The sequence below is a fragment of the Diabrotica undecimpunctata genome, chromosome 10 (assembly GCF_040954645.1).
Source record: "Diabrotica undecimpunctata isolate CICGRU chromosome 10, icDiaUnde3, whole genome shotgun sequence".
In the NCBI taxonomy this organism is placed as follows: domain Eukaryota; kingdom Metazoa; phylum Arthropoda; class Insecta; order Coleoptera; family Chrysomelidae; genus Diabrotica; species Diabrotica undecimpunctata.
Window position 1 is genome coordinate 58,378,785 of NC_092812.1, and position 22,689 is coordinate 58,401,473.

Sequence of the window (22,689 nt, forward strand, 5' to 3'; positions counted from 1 at the left end):
GATATAGTACACTTGGAGCAATAAAAGTAAATAAATATATTTATATTTTATGTCTACCTCATATACAATCAAAGATAGCTTACAAATTAAAAATGTATGTCCATTATATTAGTATAGGCTTTCACGGCGTTTGTCATATAATGGTACATTGGTTTTTGGGGTTATAAGCCGCTATCTGAAACTATTTCTTCCTGTTTTAGTCTGCGTTCATCCGCCGTGCGGGAGATACCTTCGACGGTTGCCTCATCGTGTTTGATAATGTTTGCCGCATTATTACACGGCCGGTGAAATAATTACAAACCACGGCCTACAGCCTGGAAACTAATGTATCATTATATTATTCTAGTACCAACATTTTTGTTCATCTCTAATAGAGTTGATTAATTGTCATATACGTCCTCCCCTGTATGTAGGAAGATCATATTGTTTTCTTTTTTTCACACATTTTACAATTAGATAAATGACTAGTACTAGTATAAGTAAAAAGAGTAGAATTCCTAAGATTAATGCTGCTATTTGTCCTGGTCCCCACATTGCACCTAAAAAATATTTTGATTTGAAATTATTGAAAACAATTAAAAATTTATATGAGCAATGACGTGAAAAGGAGATATTTATTTCAGAAAATCATGGTTTTTGTTATGCAGTTATAAAATAATTCAGTTATAAATAATTAAAGTTTTTGTTATACAGTAATATAAATATAACCTCATTTTTGTTGTATAGTGTAAAAAATTTTAATATAAATTTTAGAATATGACTAGAAAAATGAGTTCAAAAGACCCTTAACCGTTGAGGAGCTCTTGCGGTTGATCGAAGAAGGGCTATCTGATATTGAATGTATGTGTAACGAAGCTGAAGATGGTGGTTGGGAAGAACAAGCCAATTAACGTAATATTGTTGAGGAGGTGCTTACAGAACTGGAATTGCAAGATTATGTTGAAGAGCAGGAAGCTGAAGCATCTGAAGCAATAGAGCTTGTTCATGAAGAACCGCAGCCTAGAATTTCAAAACAAAGTAAAATGAAGAGAATAAATGACTTTATGGAAAATAACGGTCTAGCAAAAAAAAGGAGATATCAAGTGCAGAAAGAACATGACATACTTAACCCCAGATATGCATGGCATGAGGAAGCAACTTCTAACATCTTTTAACTTGAAAGTCCTTATCATATTTTTATCAATATTTTACTGATGATCTTTATGAAGAAATGGCTACATATACTAATTTATATTCTGCCACAAAAGACAATGGTTTTTCTTCCACTTCAGCTGAGGAAATTAAAAAATTTGTTGGCATGCATATTTTGATGGGGAACTTGCATTATCCTAGAATTAGATGCTACTGAGATCTTAAACTACAAATTCCTATGATTACTGATAGTATGCCTGTCAACAGATTCTGTAAACTTCGCCAAAATTTACATTTTGTTAATTTCTAAATTTCATTTAAACTAACAGTTACTGAGATATTCTATTTGTTTATAAGCCAAAAAATTGTTTAGAATTTAAAAAGAAATCTGATGCCGCCCAAATAATCCAATTTCAATTATATAAAGTTCGTTGGATAGGTAAAGTACTCTTTTATATTTAAGAAAATTGGCAAATTTCTATATGGTTTAGTTTTCGTTGTGCAAGATTTTAAAAAAGCGGTGCCCATTTTTTTATTTTGTTCTTGGTTTATTCAAATAAATTTTTATTTAAATGATTTTAAATACCTTTTTTGTATCAGTATCTACAGAAAACAAATTGGAATGTATAACTTCAGAAAATTTAATATAATGTAAGAATTTACTTACGGTAAGCGTTAGCTGTTACAGTTTTTCGATTGTTCAGTCTATCTGTAGCAATAAGTTGTATGTCAGCATTGCAACATGAGTCACTGTATGTCCCTGTAACTTCTTCTTTGGTACCTGTGGTGAATCCTTCTTGAAATATCAAGCCTTTCGGATTTGATGTTAATTGTAATAAACCTAAAGATAGAAGCAATGTTGTACTTTAAACTTTAGGAAAAACATTTAAAAAAATTAATCGGAATCCGAAAACATGATAGAACTTACATAATATGTAAGTTCTATCATATCTATGAATATGTAAGTTCTATCATATTATGTAAACATTCTGAAAGGATTTACTATAAGATTTTAGATAATTATAATGCTAGCATTATCGCTTTATACCCCAGTCTAACTGTAAAAAAATCATCTATTTCAAATAAAAATCTTATAAAGTTTTTTGAGAGTTCCAAATGAGGTATATGAGGGATATCTGATGACAAATCTTTAACGACGTACAGCTGATTTTGCTGTTTTTTTTTATCATCATAATAATAAAAAGTGAAACGTTTTTATACATTTTAGAGAAAAATGGTTCAAATAAAAGTTGTAGGTCTTTAATTTACGAGTTTCTAAATTGAAATACATAAACAATTGACCGATATAATTGCAAAAACCCTTATTTTTGCAGTAATTTATAAATTTGAATAACTTTGTTTTTTTAATAATGGCATGTAATATAACTACTTGAAATTATGGCAATTAATGAGTTATTGAAGTGTGCTAAATCTCAGTTAGATCGACCAAATAGTTTGTAAGTTATTCAATTCGTTATTCCCGGAGAGCGACTATTTAAAAAATGGACTGGAAGTGAACTCATCACTTTATAGTCCCCCATAAAATTATTAGACCCTACGAGATATACCAAACTGATCACCGGCATCCTTTGGAGATAGGTAAACTCATCACCAGCATTATTCCCCCAAGGCGCTGATTTCTAATGCCAAAGATTACCTGTTATCTGTTACATTTCTTGTAACATGAAAGAGTATATTCAATGTTGAAATGAGAATCAGCCAATACGAATCACCGTTGAGTATCAAATTTCTGATGGGAATTGAAAGGAAGGTCAAAAAGACACGGTGGGAGATATCTGAGACATGTTTGTGAGAATATGGAGAACTGTAATCAGAAAAAACGAGCCCACGTAGGGATAAAGAAAAAGAGAATCACGATCATTCAATACCTCATTTGTTAACCCCCATATTTTAACGGTATAGACATCTGTCATTTGTCAATCCCCTCTCTCCAGTATCACAAACCCTTAATTATAAATACTGAGTAGACCACGTGTAGTACATTATCAGACAGTTATTTCTCCGGAGAATTCAGACATCCTTGAATTTTTCGTTTCATGTTAATTCTATTAGTATGAAATGAAAAATATAACACTACAACACCTGTAACTCGAATCGTCTATCGAGTATATTCGATCAGGGACGTAACACGGCTATCGTATCACTAGTTTTAAAACATATGAAATCCATCTACTCATCTTCGAAGGATCGGAGATCTTAAGAAGAATATTTTGTACAATATGTGAAAACCGCATCTGGAGAATGCGATATAGCTTCGAACTCTATAAGAAATATATCGAAATAGCAGACGGCAAGGATGTAATATCCTTCATAAAAATAGGTATGTTAAGATGTTCATGACATCTGTCAACAGCGAATGGAAACTACTCACCCAGACGACGAACCTTATAGTACATTTGAAAATAATTGATAGCAAAAATTTTATAGCAAAGTTCTAAATACAGGGTTGGTCAATGCAGTAAAAACGTAAGAATTGATACCTTCTTATCTGAATTTTCACTCGACTTTAATATGATCAATAAAATGCAAATGAGCAAACCCTAAGGGATTAACCAATAACTGAACGCCTCAGTGACGGAGAATAGGTAGTAGGATAGGTTTTCTCCCTGTTGACTTTTTAGGTGCTTTTGTAATATTTCCATTCCTTCGTTCATTTAAAAGTCTATAAATACTTGCTTCTTTAACTCTGGTCATATCTGAACATCTGAACACTATACTTCGAACAGTACTTGTAAAATGTTCATGTACAAGAGCATCATGTACATTTGACACTAAAGTTTTCATTGGAACGGTTAAATGACACTTTAATTTAACAGGAATAAAATTAGACGTTTGTGACATTTTTACTACACAACTTCACTTATTAATATCGCTTTTTATTATAGAACTAACCATTCTGCGTGTTATAATCACAGGACTTTACAAACACAACCTGTTAATCTTAACTAAAGTGATTCACAATCTGCAAAACACGTTCTGCCGCTTGGAAATTTTAATTCTTTCTAAGAAAGTTGGGAGCTTATAGTCACTGTTTTATAATGTTATATTGGGTTTTATCTCACGTGCAGTAAAAATTGTGCTATCAATTATCAATCATTTTCAAATGTACTATAGTATTAAAGCCTGTGAGAAGTAGAAAACGTGAGGAAAGTTGGAGCGGTAAATTGGCAATGATCAGGAACGACTGGCGAAACGAACTAGGGAAGGCCGCAATTCAACTAGGGCTGATAAATAATCATTTTAAATAAAATTAAAAGTTTACATATAAATGAAACAAATAGATTGATATTTAGAGTATTAAATGAAAACGTTCAAAATGAGTACAGTTCAGTAATATTTAGTTAATTGACATTATAAAAATTGTTTCGAGTTTGTTTTCAACAGACATTTTAGTTTTTATATTTACTTTCCCACACTCGAATAATTATCATGTTATCAAATTCACTGCAGGCAAATTTTGACTTATATCATTCACGAAACCCGTTTTAACTTTATTCATTTTGTAACTTTACTTACAAGATTGTACTTTTTTCACGCTTCTTAGGATTCGACGTTTTATGTTTATTTTAGTGTGTGGAAATAAACTTGTTATCAATAGTTTTACTTTCAAAAAGAACTCCGTTATAGCTTTTATTAAACAACGATTTACCGATTTTTTATTAAAAAAAATTTGTTAATACATGCAAGTTTGCTATTACTATAACTTAGATCTAACTATAAAGCATTTAAAAATCTAAGGATACTATACCTACAAAAATTTCATTTAACACTATAAATTTATGTAGGTCGACTTATTTTTATATAAATAAACGTACTTATAACATTCATACATGACCCTAAAGGTCGTAATACAATAACAAGTATCTTATTTTCTATTTATACGAGGATTCTTCGATAATTACGTGGCCTAATAAAGAAAAGACAAATTTTTCGAAAAAAAAAAATTTTTTTAGTGTTAGTATCCTGTTAAGCAAAGCGAAAAGCTCGGGTTCGTTCATAGAAATATTACCATGAGATGTTTTTGCAAGTTTGTTTAAAATTTTTTTTAACAAATTGTAACAATAAATTCTTTCGGCCCGGATATTTTTTTTTAGGTTTTTTGGATCATTATTAACAAAAAAAGTCTGTTGTAAGTTTTCTCCACAGTTGATCGTTTCGATTTATAAATAATTTAAAATTAAAAAGACAAAATTGATTGCAAATTAAAAAAATAATAATTGTTATTACAAAATTAGCAAAAACAATTTTACTCCAGTCTTCAGATATATAAAGGGGTCAAAAATAAATGTTTTTTCAATAATTTTTTCAGGTATTTAAGAGCTACATAGAACTTTCAAAATTTAACCAGAAAATCTTTAAAATATAAAAAAAACCGAGGTTTTAGTTCCGTAGTTATGATCGAACAAAGTTGACCGGCATTTACAACAATAGTACGATGGTTTGAGATCTGTTTTTTAAACAAATACCTTTGTTGTGCCAAGTACCTAGTAGATATAAATTTTCATCTTTTTTCTTTTCTGCAACTTGGTTAAAATGTTGGTTAAAAACTTTAAAACTACAGAAAAATCTACGAGAGGTAGTGGTGGGGATAGCAATTTCATCCGCCCGAAAAATGAAATCACGAGTTCAAAATAGCTTTAGTGGACCGATTTTATCTCAGCTTTTAGTATAGTAGTAAAAATATTTAAATATTATTCTTTTAATAGACTGTAATTATTTATTTTCTGTATTTTTGACGTGACAAAGTCTTAAATTAGGTTGTGGCTCGGAGTCATTTAAGAAAAAGTGTAACGCCCGCTCACGTCTGTTACAGTGAGTCACCGAACGAGAGAGAGGCCCGCCGGACCGGCGAATGCCTTGCGTCTCTCTCCCACTCAAACATGATCGGTCCGCTGCGCGCGGCACTAGAGAATTAGGCGCGTTGAATCGCTAAAGTTGAAAATCGTTGAAAGTATCGTCAGCTGTGTCTGTAGTGAAAATGTGGAGTGCTTACACCTCACACAAATTCACTTTAATGAAGAAAGAACTGCGTTTGTGCGTTTAATAATTGCGTATTCACCTTATATATAAAAAATGTTGTGGTTCCCCCAAAACAGATTGTTACTAAAATAGAGAAGGTCCTATTTTAGGGGGAACCACCAGTATCAGATATAATTTTAGGAAATTACCTAGGGACCTATATTCTTTTATAATATTGCTATGGATTTATCCATTTAATATTGAGCAATGATTGTAAACATTCTTTATAGTTTAAACTTCAATGAAAATTATTAACTGTGTCTAAAGACATATATGATATGAGGTATTTTACCCAAGAGTATTAAGTATAATGAATATACATAAAAACATAATTTTGTTTTCTTAGGATTTAACATTTTGTCAGCACATTATCTCAAATTCACACTTAAATCAATATGTTTTTACTATTAGGTCTGTTGAATGTTTGTTCTTTACACAAAATTTAGTCTATACTTCATATTTATTAAAGGCGGTAAAATATACATTACAATTCAGTTGTTTATAAACCACTTTCAAAGCATAAAGAACCTTTTAAGCTTTGTTTATATTATTTTGTGTATATTAATTGAGTTAATTGGAGTAGCCCACTTTGATACAAAAATACAGTCAATTTATGGATATTTCAAGGTGACAATCTAAAAAAAGCTGATTTCCTCCCATGTTGATAGTGATTCCTTGTTCCTATTGTGCAGTTTAATAATATTCATATCAATAAATATTCTACCGAGAAAAAGACGTTGTCACGTAAAATCTTCGCCCGTAAAACCGACTTTACAGGCAACCGATTTTTTACGTATCAATGAATACTCACTTGCAAAATTACGTCATTTGTTCCTTTTCTCGTTCGCTATGGTTACAATTCAATGTTAACCGTTTATTTTTTTAACAATTAATCTAAATTTACTTAAATTACCTTTAAATATTAATTTTAATTTTAATTTAATTTATTTAATTTAATTTAATATTAATTTTATAAATAAACTTCAGTAAAAAAATAATTTAATAAATCCCGAATCGGTTTCTTGTTAAGTCATTTTCGATCATAACCTCGGGGCTAATTGACCAATCTTAATGTTTTTTCTCTTAAAATATGCGTCTTTTGCTGAACTTTCGACATAAGTTTAACAAAAAATTTAATTGAAAATTGAACAAATTATTGTATTTGTTTATTAGCTTAAAAATTGTACAGTTGTTTAAAAAAATTGAAATAGGCTCTCCTATTTCACTGATTTCAATGGTTCTACTTTTATACTGTACAGTAACTGACATCTGAAACTTGCACTAGAAAGTTTGACATTTTTAAGCATACGCTCACGCAGAACGTTTTGACGTATGAGCAATATTTGTGTTGTTTACAGTGGCTTAAAAATTTGACTCGGCCAAAAAATGGAATTGAACCGTGAACATTTTCGTGCGATAATAATTTATCATATCTTTTGAAGTGGATTATCAAGACAAGAGTGCATGGATGAACTTAAATGGTTATACAGGGATCAGGCACCATCCTGTAGCACCGTAAAAAAATGGTACAATGAATTCAGTCGTGGTCGGCGCTCTCTCCAGGACGAATTGTGAAGGTTGCCCAAAATCGGCTGTTATACCAGAAACCATCGATGCTGTGCATCAACTGATATAGCAAGATCGTCATGTGAGATTGATGTATCCTTGGGTATTAGTAAGATATTACATGATCATTTGGCTCTAAAAAAGATTTGTTCACGTTGGATCCCACATAATCTGACGAAAGGTCAAAGAGAGGCTCGTGTCAATTGGTTCAAGGAAATGTTGAAGAAATGGGATCGAGGTGTATCAACTGCTGTGTATAACATCTACACAGGTGACGAAACGTGGATCTATGCATATGAGCCCGGAACCAAATCCAACAAAAGTTGTTCGTGGAAGAAGCATATCGAAACAAATGGTAGCTTGTTTCTTTGGTATAAATAGTCATGTAGCTACAGTTCCATTACAAGAACGTTCTGAATGATATACAACCATTTGTTTGCCTGAAGTTTAAACTGAAATGCGGAAAGAGAATACGAAGGGAGGAATCATTCTTCACCACGGCAATACAAAGCTCACACACATCAGCACACACAACGGAGTTTTTGACCGAACAAAACATCGAATTAACGAGTCATCTGCCGTACAGTCCTGATTTGGCACCCAATGATTTCTTGTTATTCCCGCACATCAAAAATAAATTGCATGGTCAACGATTTTCGACACCCGGAGAATAGGTTGAAGCGTTCAAAATCCATGTTTTGAAATTACCTCAATCTTAGTGGAAAACGTGCTTCGAAAATTGGTTCGATTGAAAAGCAATAAAGCCATTTCCGACCATAAATACTTATTTTTTTTTTTTTCATTTTTAGGCCAAAAATATAAATGCCAACTTCTCGTATGCCTAATGATCCAATGATCTCAAAACACATAATATTTTTTTTGCTTAAAAGCCAATTTTGCAGTCTTTAGTAATGGGTAGCTTTTGCTAACTTTTGTTTTGACTTTTTTGGTTTTGGGAGCCGTCTTTACAACCCGGTCGTACCGCAGCCAATTACTCATGTAATTCAAACTTATTTATCGTTGGTTTTACTACCATGTTGTAAATCTAAAAAGGCAAGTCTGGTTTTAAATACCAGAATTCGTTGTATCTGCTGAAGTAAGCCTGGAATCTAATAATACCTCAAGGTACTTCACTTTATTCAACCAGATTTAGATTTTTACCATTCAAGTTAAGAGAAGCTAATCCCTCTAAATTCCTGTCTGGTAAGAAATTCATTCTGTTACCACAGACAAAGAATGTTCCATTGTATCTCTGCATGTGTCATTAAATTTGCAGTGGCTAAGATGACCAAGTCATCCGCATAGCCCACCAGGACATGATCTCTTTCGTTAGTTTTGAGAGTAGTAGAGGTGGTGGACCCAGGTTTTACCGATCGTTATGTCTATCGTCTTTGCCTTCTTTATAAACAAAAATATCAATCAAGAAATACAAACAATGCTCTTTAGCTGTGCTTCTATACATAGCTGAGGAAAGAAATAGTGAAACATGCTAGAAAAAAATATATAACCGATGGCACTATTAGGTATTAAACATTTCCAATAATATATAAAAAAAACAATTTGTATTGATAAATGACTTAAATGAAACTTGTAATTGACATTGTTATATTTTCTCTTTATATTCTCACGATCATAACTTTCGTACTTGCATTTCATACATTCTTGCAAATTCTTGATACACCAGAAATGTAAAAATTAAAAAAAAACAACAATTAAAAATATCATTAGATTTTTACAATGGTTAATTTAACATTTGCTAATAATCGTGACTTATTTACCTGAACCTTGATCTCTAGCTCTAGCCTCTATAGTCCAAGTGCCTTGATCACAACTTGAAAATATAACTTTGGCACAATCACTAAGGTATGTATAATCCAAAGTGGGTTCGACATTGTCGTTCGTTAGTTGTGATCCCACATCAACTATAACTCTTTTCTCAACATACTCTGATCCTACAGCTGCTGTAAATGTTATCAAATCTTGATAAATTCCGTATCTTATTGATAGTATTAGAGTAACGATTGCTGTTGCTTGTGGGCTAATAATTGTTCTATAAAGAATAAAGTAACAAATTAGAGTAATATACAACAAGTCCTACATATAGAGGAAATTGATTTAATTTTAACATCATACATTTCAATAAGGTTAATAAAAAGTAATTAATATATATATATATATATATATATATATATATATATATACATATATTTATATTTTTAGTAGATTTTTTGGGCTTTGGTTCATAAAAAAAAGGTTATCTATGATACTATGGCATTTTTATTCACTTTTTTTTCGACGTTTCAGCAGTATATCCATGCTTTTTTAAGAAATATTGACAATCATGCAAAAGTAAAACCATGTAATTACGTCTACATTACGACAGACCCATGTAATTAGGTCTACAATATCTATAATTGTAAAAATAATAAGCATAATTCAAGAAAAATTAACACGTATAGATTTGATTTTCGAATAAAAAATAATTTTTGTAAAATTTGTTCTTAAAAGATTTTAGGATCTTTTAAGTATTTATAACTATAATACATAAATATTTAAGTTGCCTATTATTTCATATCCATTTCTATTAATAATAAGAGGAACGTAAAATTTTCCATAATAAATTTTTATTTTAAATTCTTTAAACAGATTACTCTGGTAAATAAACAATTCACAAATTAACTAAAACAACTTTTAAATCCTTTATTTTTGGCGCATAATGGGCAGCTCATTTTTAAAGGAATCGTTTTTCATTTTTTTGTCTAAACTTGAAACTCTTAATCTTTTAACTGGTTCTTCTAAATTTTTATAAACAAAATGTTTATAAATGTGAATGTTTAAAAAAAAAGGCTAACTCGTGTTTTAAGGGTAGTTGAAAAAAAAAAAACTTTAAAATCCCTTATTTTAAAAGATTTTGTATGCTTTTTCAGTAAAATTGTGTCACTTTTCCATATAATTTAAATCCTCTCCAGTATTTAAAATCAAATAGCGATCTTGCATTGTTTATATATTGTTTATAAGTAAAAAATGACGTTTTATCTTTTACATATTTTGTTTAATACATATTGTTATCACCAAATTTATCAAAAGCAGTTTTTAGATACCTGTATCAACGATTGTCATGGGAAAATCGCTAGTATCTTGGTCTATTCTACCATTAAGTCTATATGAGTTTCATAGTACAGTCCGAACATCATATTTGTCTTTGAGAAAATACTGATTTATATTTGTTAATTATGTTTTCAATTTCCAATTGTTGATTTAAATGTAATTTATTCATTTCAAAATTACTAGTATATGAATTCTCATTAAAATGTACTACATATTGGAAAATTTGATTAAATTTGTTAGAAATCACTAAATTTTGGATATTTTTTAATTTATTTCATGTCACCGGCCAACTCATGAATACTGAAATTTTCTGTAACTTCTTTTATTGAAGTATTTTTATTTTGTTGAAGGTTGTTGTATTGTGTGATCATATCTTATTCTTCTTCAGTGCCTTATCCGGTCCGGATGTTGGCGCTCATCAAGGCTATCATGGTTTTGTTGACTGCTCTTCGAAACAGCTCCGCGGAGGTCATCCCAAACCATTGTCGGAGGTTTTTTAACCACGAGATACGACGGCGTCCCGGTCCTCTCTTGCCAAATTCTTTACCCTACATAACGAATTGAAGAATTCGATATTTTTCTTCGTTCCGTATCACGTGGCCGAGGTACTCAAGCTTACGTTGTTTTACTAAATTAAGCACTTCTTTTTTTTTCTTATGCGCTGTAGGATCTCAACGTTGGAGACATGGTCCACATACGATATTTTTAGTATCCTCCTGTAGATCCACATCTCGAAGGCTTCAATCCGCTTTTCTGTGGCTTGCGTCAGTGTCCAGGCTTCAACATCGTATAGTAACACTGGAAGAATGTAGCACCTCACTATCAGCATCTTGGTTCCCAAACTGAGATCACTGCAGTACAGCAAGGATCTCAACTTGATAAATGTGGACTGTGCCATTTCAATTCTGGATCTAATCTCCTGAGCGTAGTCCCATTGCGAGTTGAGGTCCGAGGTAAGTGAATCTGTCGACTCTCTGGATCTCTTCGTCACCTGCCATTAGTGCCCCGGGATCTAAATTTGCACTGCTGACAACCATGAATTTAGTTTACTTAATATTAAGGTCTAGTCCATATGTTACGCTCACAGTTCTCACTCGGTCTAGTAAGGCTTGTAGACCATTTAGGCTGGTTACCAGTAACACAGTGTCATCGGCGTAGCGGATATTATTGATGTATTCGCCGTTCACTCGGATTCTCATCTCTAGGTTTGTGAGGGCTTCAGTAAAAATTTCCTCAGAGTATATATTGAAAAGAGTCGGCGAGAGCACACAGCCTTGCCTTACTCCTCGCATAATCTTCACTTAGTCGGTCAGCTGGTCTTCGACGACCTTGACTGAACCAGCACGCTGGTTCCAGTATAAATTCATGATTATCATGATTCAACACTACTCTTTGTAGGGCGGCGACCATCTTCTGGTGCTGATAACGGTCAAATGCCTTGGCGTAGTCAATAAAACAATAAACAATAAAATAAAATATAGACATCACAACTGACATCGCGGCATCCCTGAAGTAGGACTTGTAAGGTGAGAAGTGCTTCACGTGTACCCATGGAATTGCGGAATCCAAATTGCATTTCACCGACATTTTCTTCGAATTTTTTGTAAATTCTGGCATGTATGATTTTAAGAAAAATCTTAAGTGCCTGACTCATAAGGCTGATAGTTCGGAAATCTTCGCACGTTTTCTCAGATCGTTTTTTGGTAGTGTTACAAATGTTGACAATAGCCATTCCTCTGGGATATTCTCATTTGTGTTCACTTCACTCATCACCTTAATAAGTTCAACGGGTATTTCGTCCGGACCTGTGGCCTTACCATTCTTAGACTGTTTTAAAGCTGTTTTCACCTCGCTTTCTAGTATTGACGACCCTGTCATGCAATTTATTTCTGGAAGGTTACTTCGGTAGTCCCAGAAAAGTTCGTCGATGGACGTTTTCCAGGTCACCAACTTCTCTTTAACTGCCGTCGCCAGGTTCCCGTCTTTGTTTATGAGGAGGTATGTGTTTCTCCTCTTGTATTGACCAGTGGCTTCTAGAATCTTTCGGTGGATATTTATATGATCGTGTTTCACTTGGAGCTCTTCGATTAGTTTACATTTTTCTAGCATCCATGTCTCCTTGGCTCTTCGTATTTCTTTTTTAATTGTTTGGTTGATTTCTTGGTATTTCTTCGCGTTCCTGTTTTTTATTAATCTTCTTTGGTCCGTCATTTGCAGAATGTCATTAGTCATCCATTCTGTATTTTTTACTCTTGTTTTCTTTCTCAGATGTTCTTTTCCCGCATTTAACATGACCTCTTTGATATAACTCCATTTTTGTTCTACACTCTGTTCTTGTTGTTTAGCGGTTTCTAGTTTTTCTCTCATTACATCTCTTACGTTATGACGTATCATATAAGACTTCATTTTAGATTAATTTAAAATTCTTTATATAATGTAAATCTATTAAAAAGTGTATATTTGTCACACCAATAATTGATCCCAAATGAACCTTCGAAAATTGGCGCAGTAAGACGGATTGAGATGCAGTTTGGTCGATTCGTGAGAGCGTTAGGAAATTTTGTGAACTAATGCGATCATGAAGAAATGAAAAATTTCATTTGGAAAACTCCTGGGCACCAGATACATCGGAGACCTTTTTTGACATGAGATTCGTGTTCAGCGTCCCTCAAAATCCACGAGTATATGATTCAATATTTGCCGACCAATTTTTTAAATTTGGAACTCTGGAAACGCATTTTCCAAATGCAATTTTTCATTTCTTCAAGATAGAATTAAGTCGCAAGATTTCCTGACGCTCTCATGAATCGAATGCACCAAATTAAATTGTTGCTATCAATTATGTCAGATATATAATATGAAAGTCCAGCATCAATTTAATTATATTTTTTTTTATTGTATGATTTGTGTATTTGTAGCAAAAGTCTCTCTAAAGAACATATCCTAATAAGAAACTGTTTATAAATTTAAATTCAATAGTGTACCTCACTGGAGTTTGGCTTTTGTCTGTATCGTGTTACAAAAATTAATTTTCCTTTGTTTCCAATCAAAATTTAATGTATATTTTATAACTATTGAAATAGAGTAGTCAACACATGATTGTTCTATAAATAATCTTAGAATCTCAATTTTATTCATATTTTATTGGATTTCTAATCTTGTGCAAACGATTTCAAATATTTCCATCCATTGTAAGACGTTTTTTTAGCCGTGAATTTTTCTGACATTCTTTTGTGTTCCTGTCTTATGCTTTGGTCAGTCTTGAAGTTTAATATATATATATATATATATATATATATATATATATATATATATATATATATATATATATACTTGCGATCATAAAATCCGGGTCATCTTGAAAATTTCAAGTTTCTTAAATATTTTTGCCTCTGGTGCAGTAATAACCTTTTTTTTGGCTAATGTATTTTTTATTTGTCATCAATGTTTGTTTTGAAAGAAACAAAATGGTTTTTTATTGTTTTTATTGAAAAAACAGAAAACAAATCAAATTGTTGATAAAACAGACATACGAAAAAAAATGGAAAATGCAGAACGTGGTAAAAAATCAGTGAAATTTCAATGACCAATATCGTGTATTGCCTCCCCTTGCTCTAATAACCTCTTGCAGACGACGGGGCATACTCTCAATTTTTCTCCGGATTACATGTTATGGTATGTTATTCCACTTTCTCACTAACAGATCCTTAAGCTCCTGTGCGTTGTTAGGAGGAGGTGTATTGGTTTGAATACGTTTTTTCAAATCGTCCCAGAGATGTTCGATGGGATTCAGGTCCGGAGACCTAGCTGGTCAGGGTACCCTCGTAATTCCAACATCGTCCAAGTATTACATATGATCCTGGCACCGTGCGGTCGCTCATAAAAACGGCGTTTTCTCCAAGCTCTGCCATTTTGGGCATACCATGTTCTTCCGGAATCTCCGTAATGTACCTTCGTGCAGTTAGGGACCCATTTTCGATGAAGGGTAATTCTGTGTGGAAGTCGGAAGATATACCTCCCCAAGCCATGACCGACTCCTCCAAACTCTTACACGTCCATCGGATCCAGTTAGGCAGAAACGGAATTCATCTGAGAATAACACTTTGCTACAATCGTTAATTCCCCAATGCGCGTATTGTCGAGCAAAAGCTAGTCGTGCAACTCGAGGCACCCGGCGATCATCTGGCGACCAGTGGCGGTCATCTAGCCATTACCCGAGAAGATAGTCAAGAAGAACGAAGTCTTCTTCTGACTGTTGCAACACTAAAATTGCGATTTCGTACTTCCTCTAGACGATTTTGATGCATAACCGCAGTTGAGGTCCGGTTTCGTAAAGCCTGAAACAGAAGGAAACGGTGATCTAGTGCCTTGGTCGTTCTTCTTCGTCCAGAGCCAGGTCGCCTGGTTAGCAAACTTGTCTCCTGAAAGTGTTAAAGCACTCGTTGAACCGTAGAAAGGCTTACGCCAACAGTTCTTGCGACTTACCGTTGAGTGTGACCGTCTTCCACAACTGCAACAATTTGTGCCGTTTCAACAACAGTCAAAGGCATTTTTGTCAAAAAATAAACACTAATAATGACACTAATAAACACTAATGGTGGCAATAATAAACGTTTGTCCGTTGCATTTGAACAGAAAGTCGAAGTACAAACGAGACATTTAAAACAAGCGGAGTTACAGGTAGCGTTCATTTTGCACTTTACCGCGAAATCGGCACTATTGGAATTCTTTGTTACAAAGGAAACCGCAACAATTCTCAGAAACATGCATTAGTTTGTATTTGTGTTATTATTATTTACGATAAAGCCGTTAAAAATGAAATATCGGTGATTTTCAAGGTGACCCGGATTTTATGATCGCGAGTGTATATATATATATATATATATATATATATATATATATATATATATATATATATATATATATATATATATAATATGGAAATAATATATATGGAATCTTATACGGGTTTTTGAAGGTTCTAAAAGGTATATGAGGAATAGCTGATGGCAAATCTTTGAAGACGTACAGCTGTTTTTGCTTTTTTTTAACAATAATAATCTTTTTAGCCTATAAAACATTTTAGAGAAAAATGGTTCAAATAAAAGTTGTAGATCTTTAACAGTTCTATGTTAATACATACCTTTCTTTTTTGAATAATGACATGTGATATAACTACTTGAAATTATGGCAAATAATGAGTTATTGAAATGTGCTAAAAATTAGCCAGATCGAGCAAATAGTAAGTTACTTGCCTAAACAGAGATTCTTTGAGGCTTCAATGTTAAGACTTTAAAAAGGCTTTAAGATTTTATTAAAATTGTTATTAAACAAGAACCGTTTGAAAAGCTGACTTTTTAGCTTAAAAATAAACCGCTAACCAAATAAAACAACAACGCTTTATATAGCGACATATAACTGCCGCTCGCGATCAAATCAATCTAGACTTGTAGAACTGGAAAAAGAAACTGAAAATATAAAATGAGACGTCATAGGAATCATCCAAGTAAGACGGACAGATGAAGAACTATTGGAATTATCGTCAGGAAACACATTCTACTACCGAGGAACATCAACGGACCGAACAGGCGGTATTGGATTCCGAATCAACAAGAAATGGAAATGAAGAGTAGTAGAAATAACTAGTATTTCGAATAGAGTAGCTAGATACAAATATACCCCTCAACGATTGCTTACAATGACGAAGAAATAGAGGAACTCTACAGTACATAACTCAAGCATTAAATAACAATAAAAGTCACTTTAAGTATTTAATTGGTGACTTTAATGCCAAAGTGGAAAGAGAAACGACAAAGAACAAGTCATGGGAAAGTATGGAGTCGACGAGAAAAATGAAAGTGGAGAAAGACTGGTTCAGTTTGCACACTACCAAAACATGCATATTGCAAATACATTCTTTAAGAAAAAATTGAACAGAAAAAGGACTTCTTTTTGAAAAAGAGAACAGAGAAATGGAGTCACTAAGAACGAAATTGATTTCATTCTAACCAACAAGATTGCTACAACAAGAGATCTCATTGTAATAAATGAATTTCAAACAGGCAGTGACCATAGACTAATCAGAGCAAAAGTTGTTCTAGATCTAAAACTAGAAAGAATAAAATTAATCACAACACCAACAGTAACCGGTATAAATATTAACAATGTGAAAGAAAACTCAGATCACTACCAAAGGACAATTGATGAAGGATTACATGCTCAAATCGACAGCTCTCAATTAATGGAAATCATTCTTGATAGTGCCAAAGAAATTGGAGGCTTCCAACAACAAAAATAACATAGGAAACTGTCTAATAAAACCAAAATAATGCTAAAGCAACGCAGGAAAATGAAAGTAAGTAGCAACACTTACAGAGAATAGAGAGAACTTTGTAAGACAATAAGGAAAAGTATTAAGGAAGACATAAGAAAATGCAATGAAAGACTGGTAGAAAATGCAATCGAAAATAGGAAAAACTATAAGAAAACAAGAAAAGCATTAATCATTGGGGAAAAGCACATCGTTGCTCCAACAAACGAAAACACCAGAATTACAGACAGAAATGAAGTATTACAATTCGTGATTAAATTCTACAGCGAACTATAGAAAGCCCATGAAACACTTGAAGCAATTAGTTACCAAGAAGATGTACCAGAAGTCCTTCCGGAAGCAGTAAAATCGACAATTAGAAAAAAGAAAAGCGATAAAGCAGCTGAAATAGATAGCATAAAAGAGAAACTGCTTAAATACGCTGGCAAAAAAACCCTGGAAAATCTTAGCAGGCATATTTAAGAAACTGCCCAATATCAAGATGCATACCAGACCACTGGAATACAGCAAACATAATTCTCATTCAGAAGAAAGGTAACAAAGAAGATATCAAAAACTACAGACCTATAAGTCTACTACCAATTATATACAAGATATTCACAAAGATCGTCAACAACAGATTAACAGGTGCATTAGATGCTGCACAGCCAAGAGAGCAAGCTGGTTTCAGAAGTGGATTCAGTACTCTCGATCATATCCATACGCTTGGAGAACTAATGAATAGAGCTAAAGAATATGAAATACCGTTAGCATTAATCTTCATAGATTTCGAGAAGGCTTTCGATTCTATATATCCCAAGGCAGTAATAGAGGCTTTGACTAACCAAGGCATTGAAAAACCGTACATAGAGACTTTAGCAAATATATACAGACAAGCAAAAGCTAAGATAAAAATTTATGAAAATAGTCCAGAATTTCCCACTACCAGAGGCGTCCGAAAAGGAGAACCAAAGTAAATTCAAATCCAGGATAACACTCCACTTGATGAAAAAAGCATTCGATCAGTGTATACTAACAATTATGGCATACGGCTGCGAAACTTTGACAGTAAAGAGATATTAGCGAAACTCAAAGTTACTTAACGGTCAATGGAGGTATTCTGGGTATAACAAAGAGAAATCGAAAAAGAATAGAATAGATCAGAGAGAAAACCAAGGTCAGTGATGCAATAGATGGTCCACTAGAATTACACTGTGGTATCCGAGAGACGTCAAGAGACCAAGAAGACGTCAAGAAACCAAGAAGACGTCTAAATTTAATATTAGACAATCGTGGGCAGAAGTGAAGAACGACTATGTAAGGAAGGCTGCACCATAATCGGTAGAATACGTTGAGAATAATGGTGATGATGATAATGATAAATAATTAGTTAATTAATATTAAAATATCATTCTTATTTTACCTGTAAGGCTGCATACTACCAAGAATAGACTTCTCATCTTTGCAGTAAAATCGGGCGTCAGCTGCTGAATTTCTTAAGTTCGTCACTTCAAATGTAATTACAGCCGTTTTACTATTAGGTATAATAAGCTCTGAACTTACTCCTACATCTACTGATAACACAGGTTGAGGAAATATATTATTTGAGCTGTAGTCATTTACATAGGTTAACCGAGAAAAACGATTGCCTATAAAATAAAATAAATATGCATTTTTTTAATTTTTCGAAATATATGTCACATAGAAAACTAAAACTTATTCTGGAGATTACGATAATCTCACAGACTTGAATATCATATAATAAAAGTAAATAAATGTTATACCTTTTCCGTCAGTTCCTTCCACTTGTACTTGGAACGATTTGTGCGTCACATTGGTGAGTTCAATATCTAGCTGTTTGCGTTTGTTGTTTTTTATAAGTAACATGTCCTTCATTATAGTATATTTTAGATTGTTTGACAATATTTGTCCATCATTACTGATAAAACTAATGTTTTCAACTGTTCGTAAATCTCCGGTAAAATCTAATTTCAATATTTTCATTTTGTTTTGAAGTGGATTATCTGTGAAATAGTAAAAATTAATTAGTAAAGGAAATAATATGTTAGCGTTAATGGGTTAAGGGTTTTTGGATATATATACAGGGTGAATTTTTCGTGCGACATCGGTCGATAATTCCATTATGATATAGAATATCCAAAAAACTTCTTTAGAAAAAATGTAGGCAATGATATTCTCCATACTTGGAAAATATGTGGAATTCTACAGGGTGATTAATAACTGCGTGGTATAACAAACATATAATATTTTAAATGGGACACCTTATATATTTTTTCAAATTTGAATTCTTCTCATATTTCTTGTTCTTATAGTATTGGGTTTTGCATTACTACACATATAATTATTTATTTTATACTATTTATTTTAACTATACTTAAAAATTATTTATTTTATATAATAAAGTAAACGATATATTGTAGTTTTTAAATTAAGTTTAATTGAAATCAGTGACAAAAATTTGTATGCAGAGTGAACTACAAAACAAAATTACGATTTTCTCAATTTTTTTTAAATGGATCACCCTATATATTTTATTTTTTAGAAATATTGTATGTATGATATAGCATTCTCTATACCTAAACTCATTACTTTCCGAGATAATTTTAGTTTTGTTCAAATCTTGGAAATACATTCAATTTTTGTAAGAAGAAATAAGTATTGAGTATTGAGTGATCTCTCTCTCTCCAATGGCGCTACAGCCTAAATCGGGCCTTGGCCTCCTCCAAACTATGCCTCCAACCTTGTCGGTCCCGCGCCGATCGTCTCCAGGTTCTCACGTCTAGCAAATTTTGCGCGTCCGCCACTTCATCCTGCCACTTCATCCTTCCATCTTTTCCGTGGCCTTCCTTTTGGTCTTGCGCCCTGCATTTTACTATCAAGAGCTCTTTTCGGCAATCTTTCTGTCCCCATTCTTACTACATGACCAGCCCAGCGGGTTATTGAGCGATAATATAACAATATTCATCATCATCATCATCACTGGCCCGACAACCCTTTTTGGGTCTTGGCCTGTTCCAGGATTCTTCTCCATTCTGATCTGTTTCGTGCTTTTTTTTCTCCAGTTTTTTATTTTTAAGGTTGTTATATCATTTTCTATTTGTTCTAAGTATCTCAGTTTCGGTCTTCCTCTTGTTCTTTTTCCTACTGGCATCTGTTTGAATATTTTGTTTGGTATTTCGCCTTCTTCCATTCTTTCTACATGTCCTATCCAACGCAGCCGTCCTATTTTAATGAATGTTATAATATCCGGATACTGGTATATTTTGTATAGTTCAGAGTTGTATCTTCATCGCCATATTCCGTTTTCTTTTGTGCCATTATATATGTGTCGCAAGATTTTTCTTTCGAAGGTGGCCAACAACGTTTCCTCTCTTTTAGTGAGTGTCCAGGTTTCTTAGCCATATGTGAGTACCGGTCTTATTAGGGTTTTATATATTTGGCATTTTGTTTTTCTTGCGACGTTATCTGATCTTAGTTGCCTAATTAAGCCATGGTAACATTTATTTGCAATAAATATTCGCCTCTTCACTTCCTCCGTAACGTCATTATCAGACGTGACTAGGGATCCCAAGTATATAAAGTTTTTTAGCCCCTCTATGTTGTATTCTCCTATTGTTATATTTTGTGGCTGCCTTATTTCTGCGTTTTTACTTACCTGCATATATTTTGTTTTGGTCTGATTGATTTTAAGACCACTATTTTGTGCAGCTCGTTCTATATGGTTGTATGCCTCTATCATTTCTATTCTTGATCTTGCGATTATGTCAACATCATCTGCAAATTCTAGTATTTGCACGCTTTTATTAATGATTGTTCCTGGTGTATTGACTGTTGTGTCCCTCAGTATTTTCTCGAGTACGGTGTTGAACAAGATGTATGATAGAGCGTCTCCCTGGCGTAGTCCCTTTTTCACATCTATTGTTTCCGTTAATTCATTTTGTATCCGGATTCTACTTTCTACTTTTAGAGATTCTTTTATCAGTTCTATTAGTTGTGTTGGTATATTAAATTCTTTCATTGCTTTTATTAAGAATTCTCGGTTTATATTGTCATATGCGTTTTCAAAGTCTATGAAGAGATGATGTGTGTCGATGTTATATTCACTTGTTTTTTCGAGGATCTGTCTCATAACAAATATCTGGTCTATTGTTGACTTCTGTCTACAGAAGCCACTTTGGGATTTGCCAACTATTTTTTCAGCGTGTGGTCTAAGTCTTTCATAAATGACGTTGGACATTATTTTGTATGCTGCATTCAGCAGCGTGATTCCACGGTAGTTTCCACATTCTAACTGATTTCATTTTTTATGTAATGGTACAATAATACCGCTATTCCACTCCGTTGGTAGCTGTTTATTCGACCATATCTTTGTTATCAATTCATGTATTGTTTTTTGTAGTGCGTCTCCTCCTTCCTTCAGTAACTGCGATGCTATTTGATCCGATCCCTGTGCTTTATTGTTCTTTAATTTGTCTACTGCTGCTCTAATCTCGGCTATTGTTGGTGGAGTCTTTTCTCTGTTGTCTGCTTGGTCTAATGGTATGTCAGGGTTCGTCTCTCGCCGATCTCCTTCAAACTTTTCCGTAAAATGTTCTGTCCATCTACTTAGTATCTCTTGCTGTTCTGTCAATATATTACCTTCCTTATCTCTACACATCGTTGTTCTCGGTTCAATATAACAATATTATTTTTATTCAATTAGTAACTAACAAAAAATATAAACCATAATAATATGTAATGAATGTAACAATTAATATGATATTAAGGAAATAAGTCTAAAGTAAATGTTCAAAATGTCCACCTTTAAAGTCTATACAAGTTTGTAACGGATATTCGAATGACCGAGCTGTTAAAATCTAAATGACCTGACGACGGATCTGTCGTCTTTGTAACGACGCAAGCATAGCTTGGCGACAGCTTGTCGCTAAGGGAAGATAAGTAAGAAGTCCCGTTACTTCTTAACGGAAAGATGGTAAAACCAACCCTCCTCCGGCAAACGGCAAAAGCATTCTGTTTCAATTCATCGAAGTAACAACATGTAGTATAATATTATAATATTAATATATTTGTAATATTTTTTATTTTCATTACAAACAATTAAGTTTTTTCATATTATAACGTTTACATAGAAGTATTAAATAGTTTAATTTACGGTCTTGTGTTCCTTACTAAAACCACGGGAAGTCCAAATAATATTTAGCAACAAGTAACTGGAAGAATTCAAGATTTCCGTTTTCCACTGAACAGTTACACAACATACTGGTCCTTCGATTTGGATGCTTGCTGCTTTGGAAATACGAAATATCAAAGGTTAGTGCTTTTCCTTTTACCTTTATTTCATTTTTTACATTTTCACATGAGATTTACATTTGATTTGTTTCAATTCGGTGGAAAACTACTTCTATCTTAATTGTTTGTTATTACTCACTATTTTGTACAACATACGAAACATTTATTTGATTATTTTACTTGGTGTAAACGCGGTGGTGTACTATTACAGGGTTTTATTCCTT

The 22,689-nt window shown here is 33.0% G+C and overlaps 2 protein-coding genes across 2 annotated transcripts in view; one reads left to right on the plus strand and one right to left on the minus strand.

The window, feature by feature from the left end:
• PAPLA1 (Phosphatidic Acid Phospholipase A1) overlaps positions 1-22,689 on the plus strand; it is an 84,584-nt gene that overhangs the window by 5,722 nt on the left and 56,173 nt on the right. The window lies entirely within an intron of this gene.
• LOC140451807 (uncharacterized) overlaps positions 34-22,689 on the minus strand; it is a 56,038-nt gene continuing 33,382 nt past the window's right edge. Inside the window, exons 6-10 of the mRNA XM_072545671.1 lie at positions 18,940-19,179; positions 18,579-18,804; positions 9,516-9,787; positions 1,799-1,972; positions 34-539 (exon numbers count right to left, since the gene is read on the minus strand). Of these exons, the coding sequence (XP_072401772.1) occupies positions 388-539; positions 1,799-1,972; positions 9,516-9,787; positions 18,579-18,804; positions 18,940-19,179 (1,064 nt within the window). The 3' untranslated portion in view covers positions 34-387. The remainder of the gene's footprint in view (positions 540-1,798; positions 1,973-9,515; positions 9,788-18,578; positions 18,805-18,939; positions 19,180-22,689) is intronic.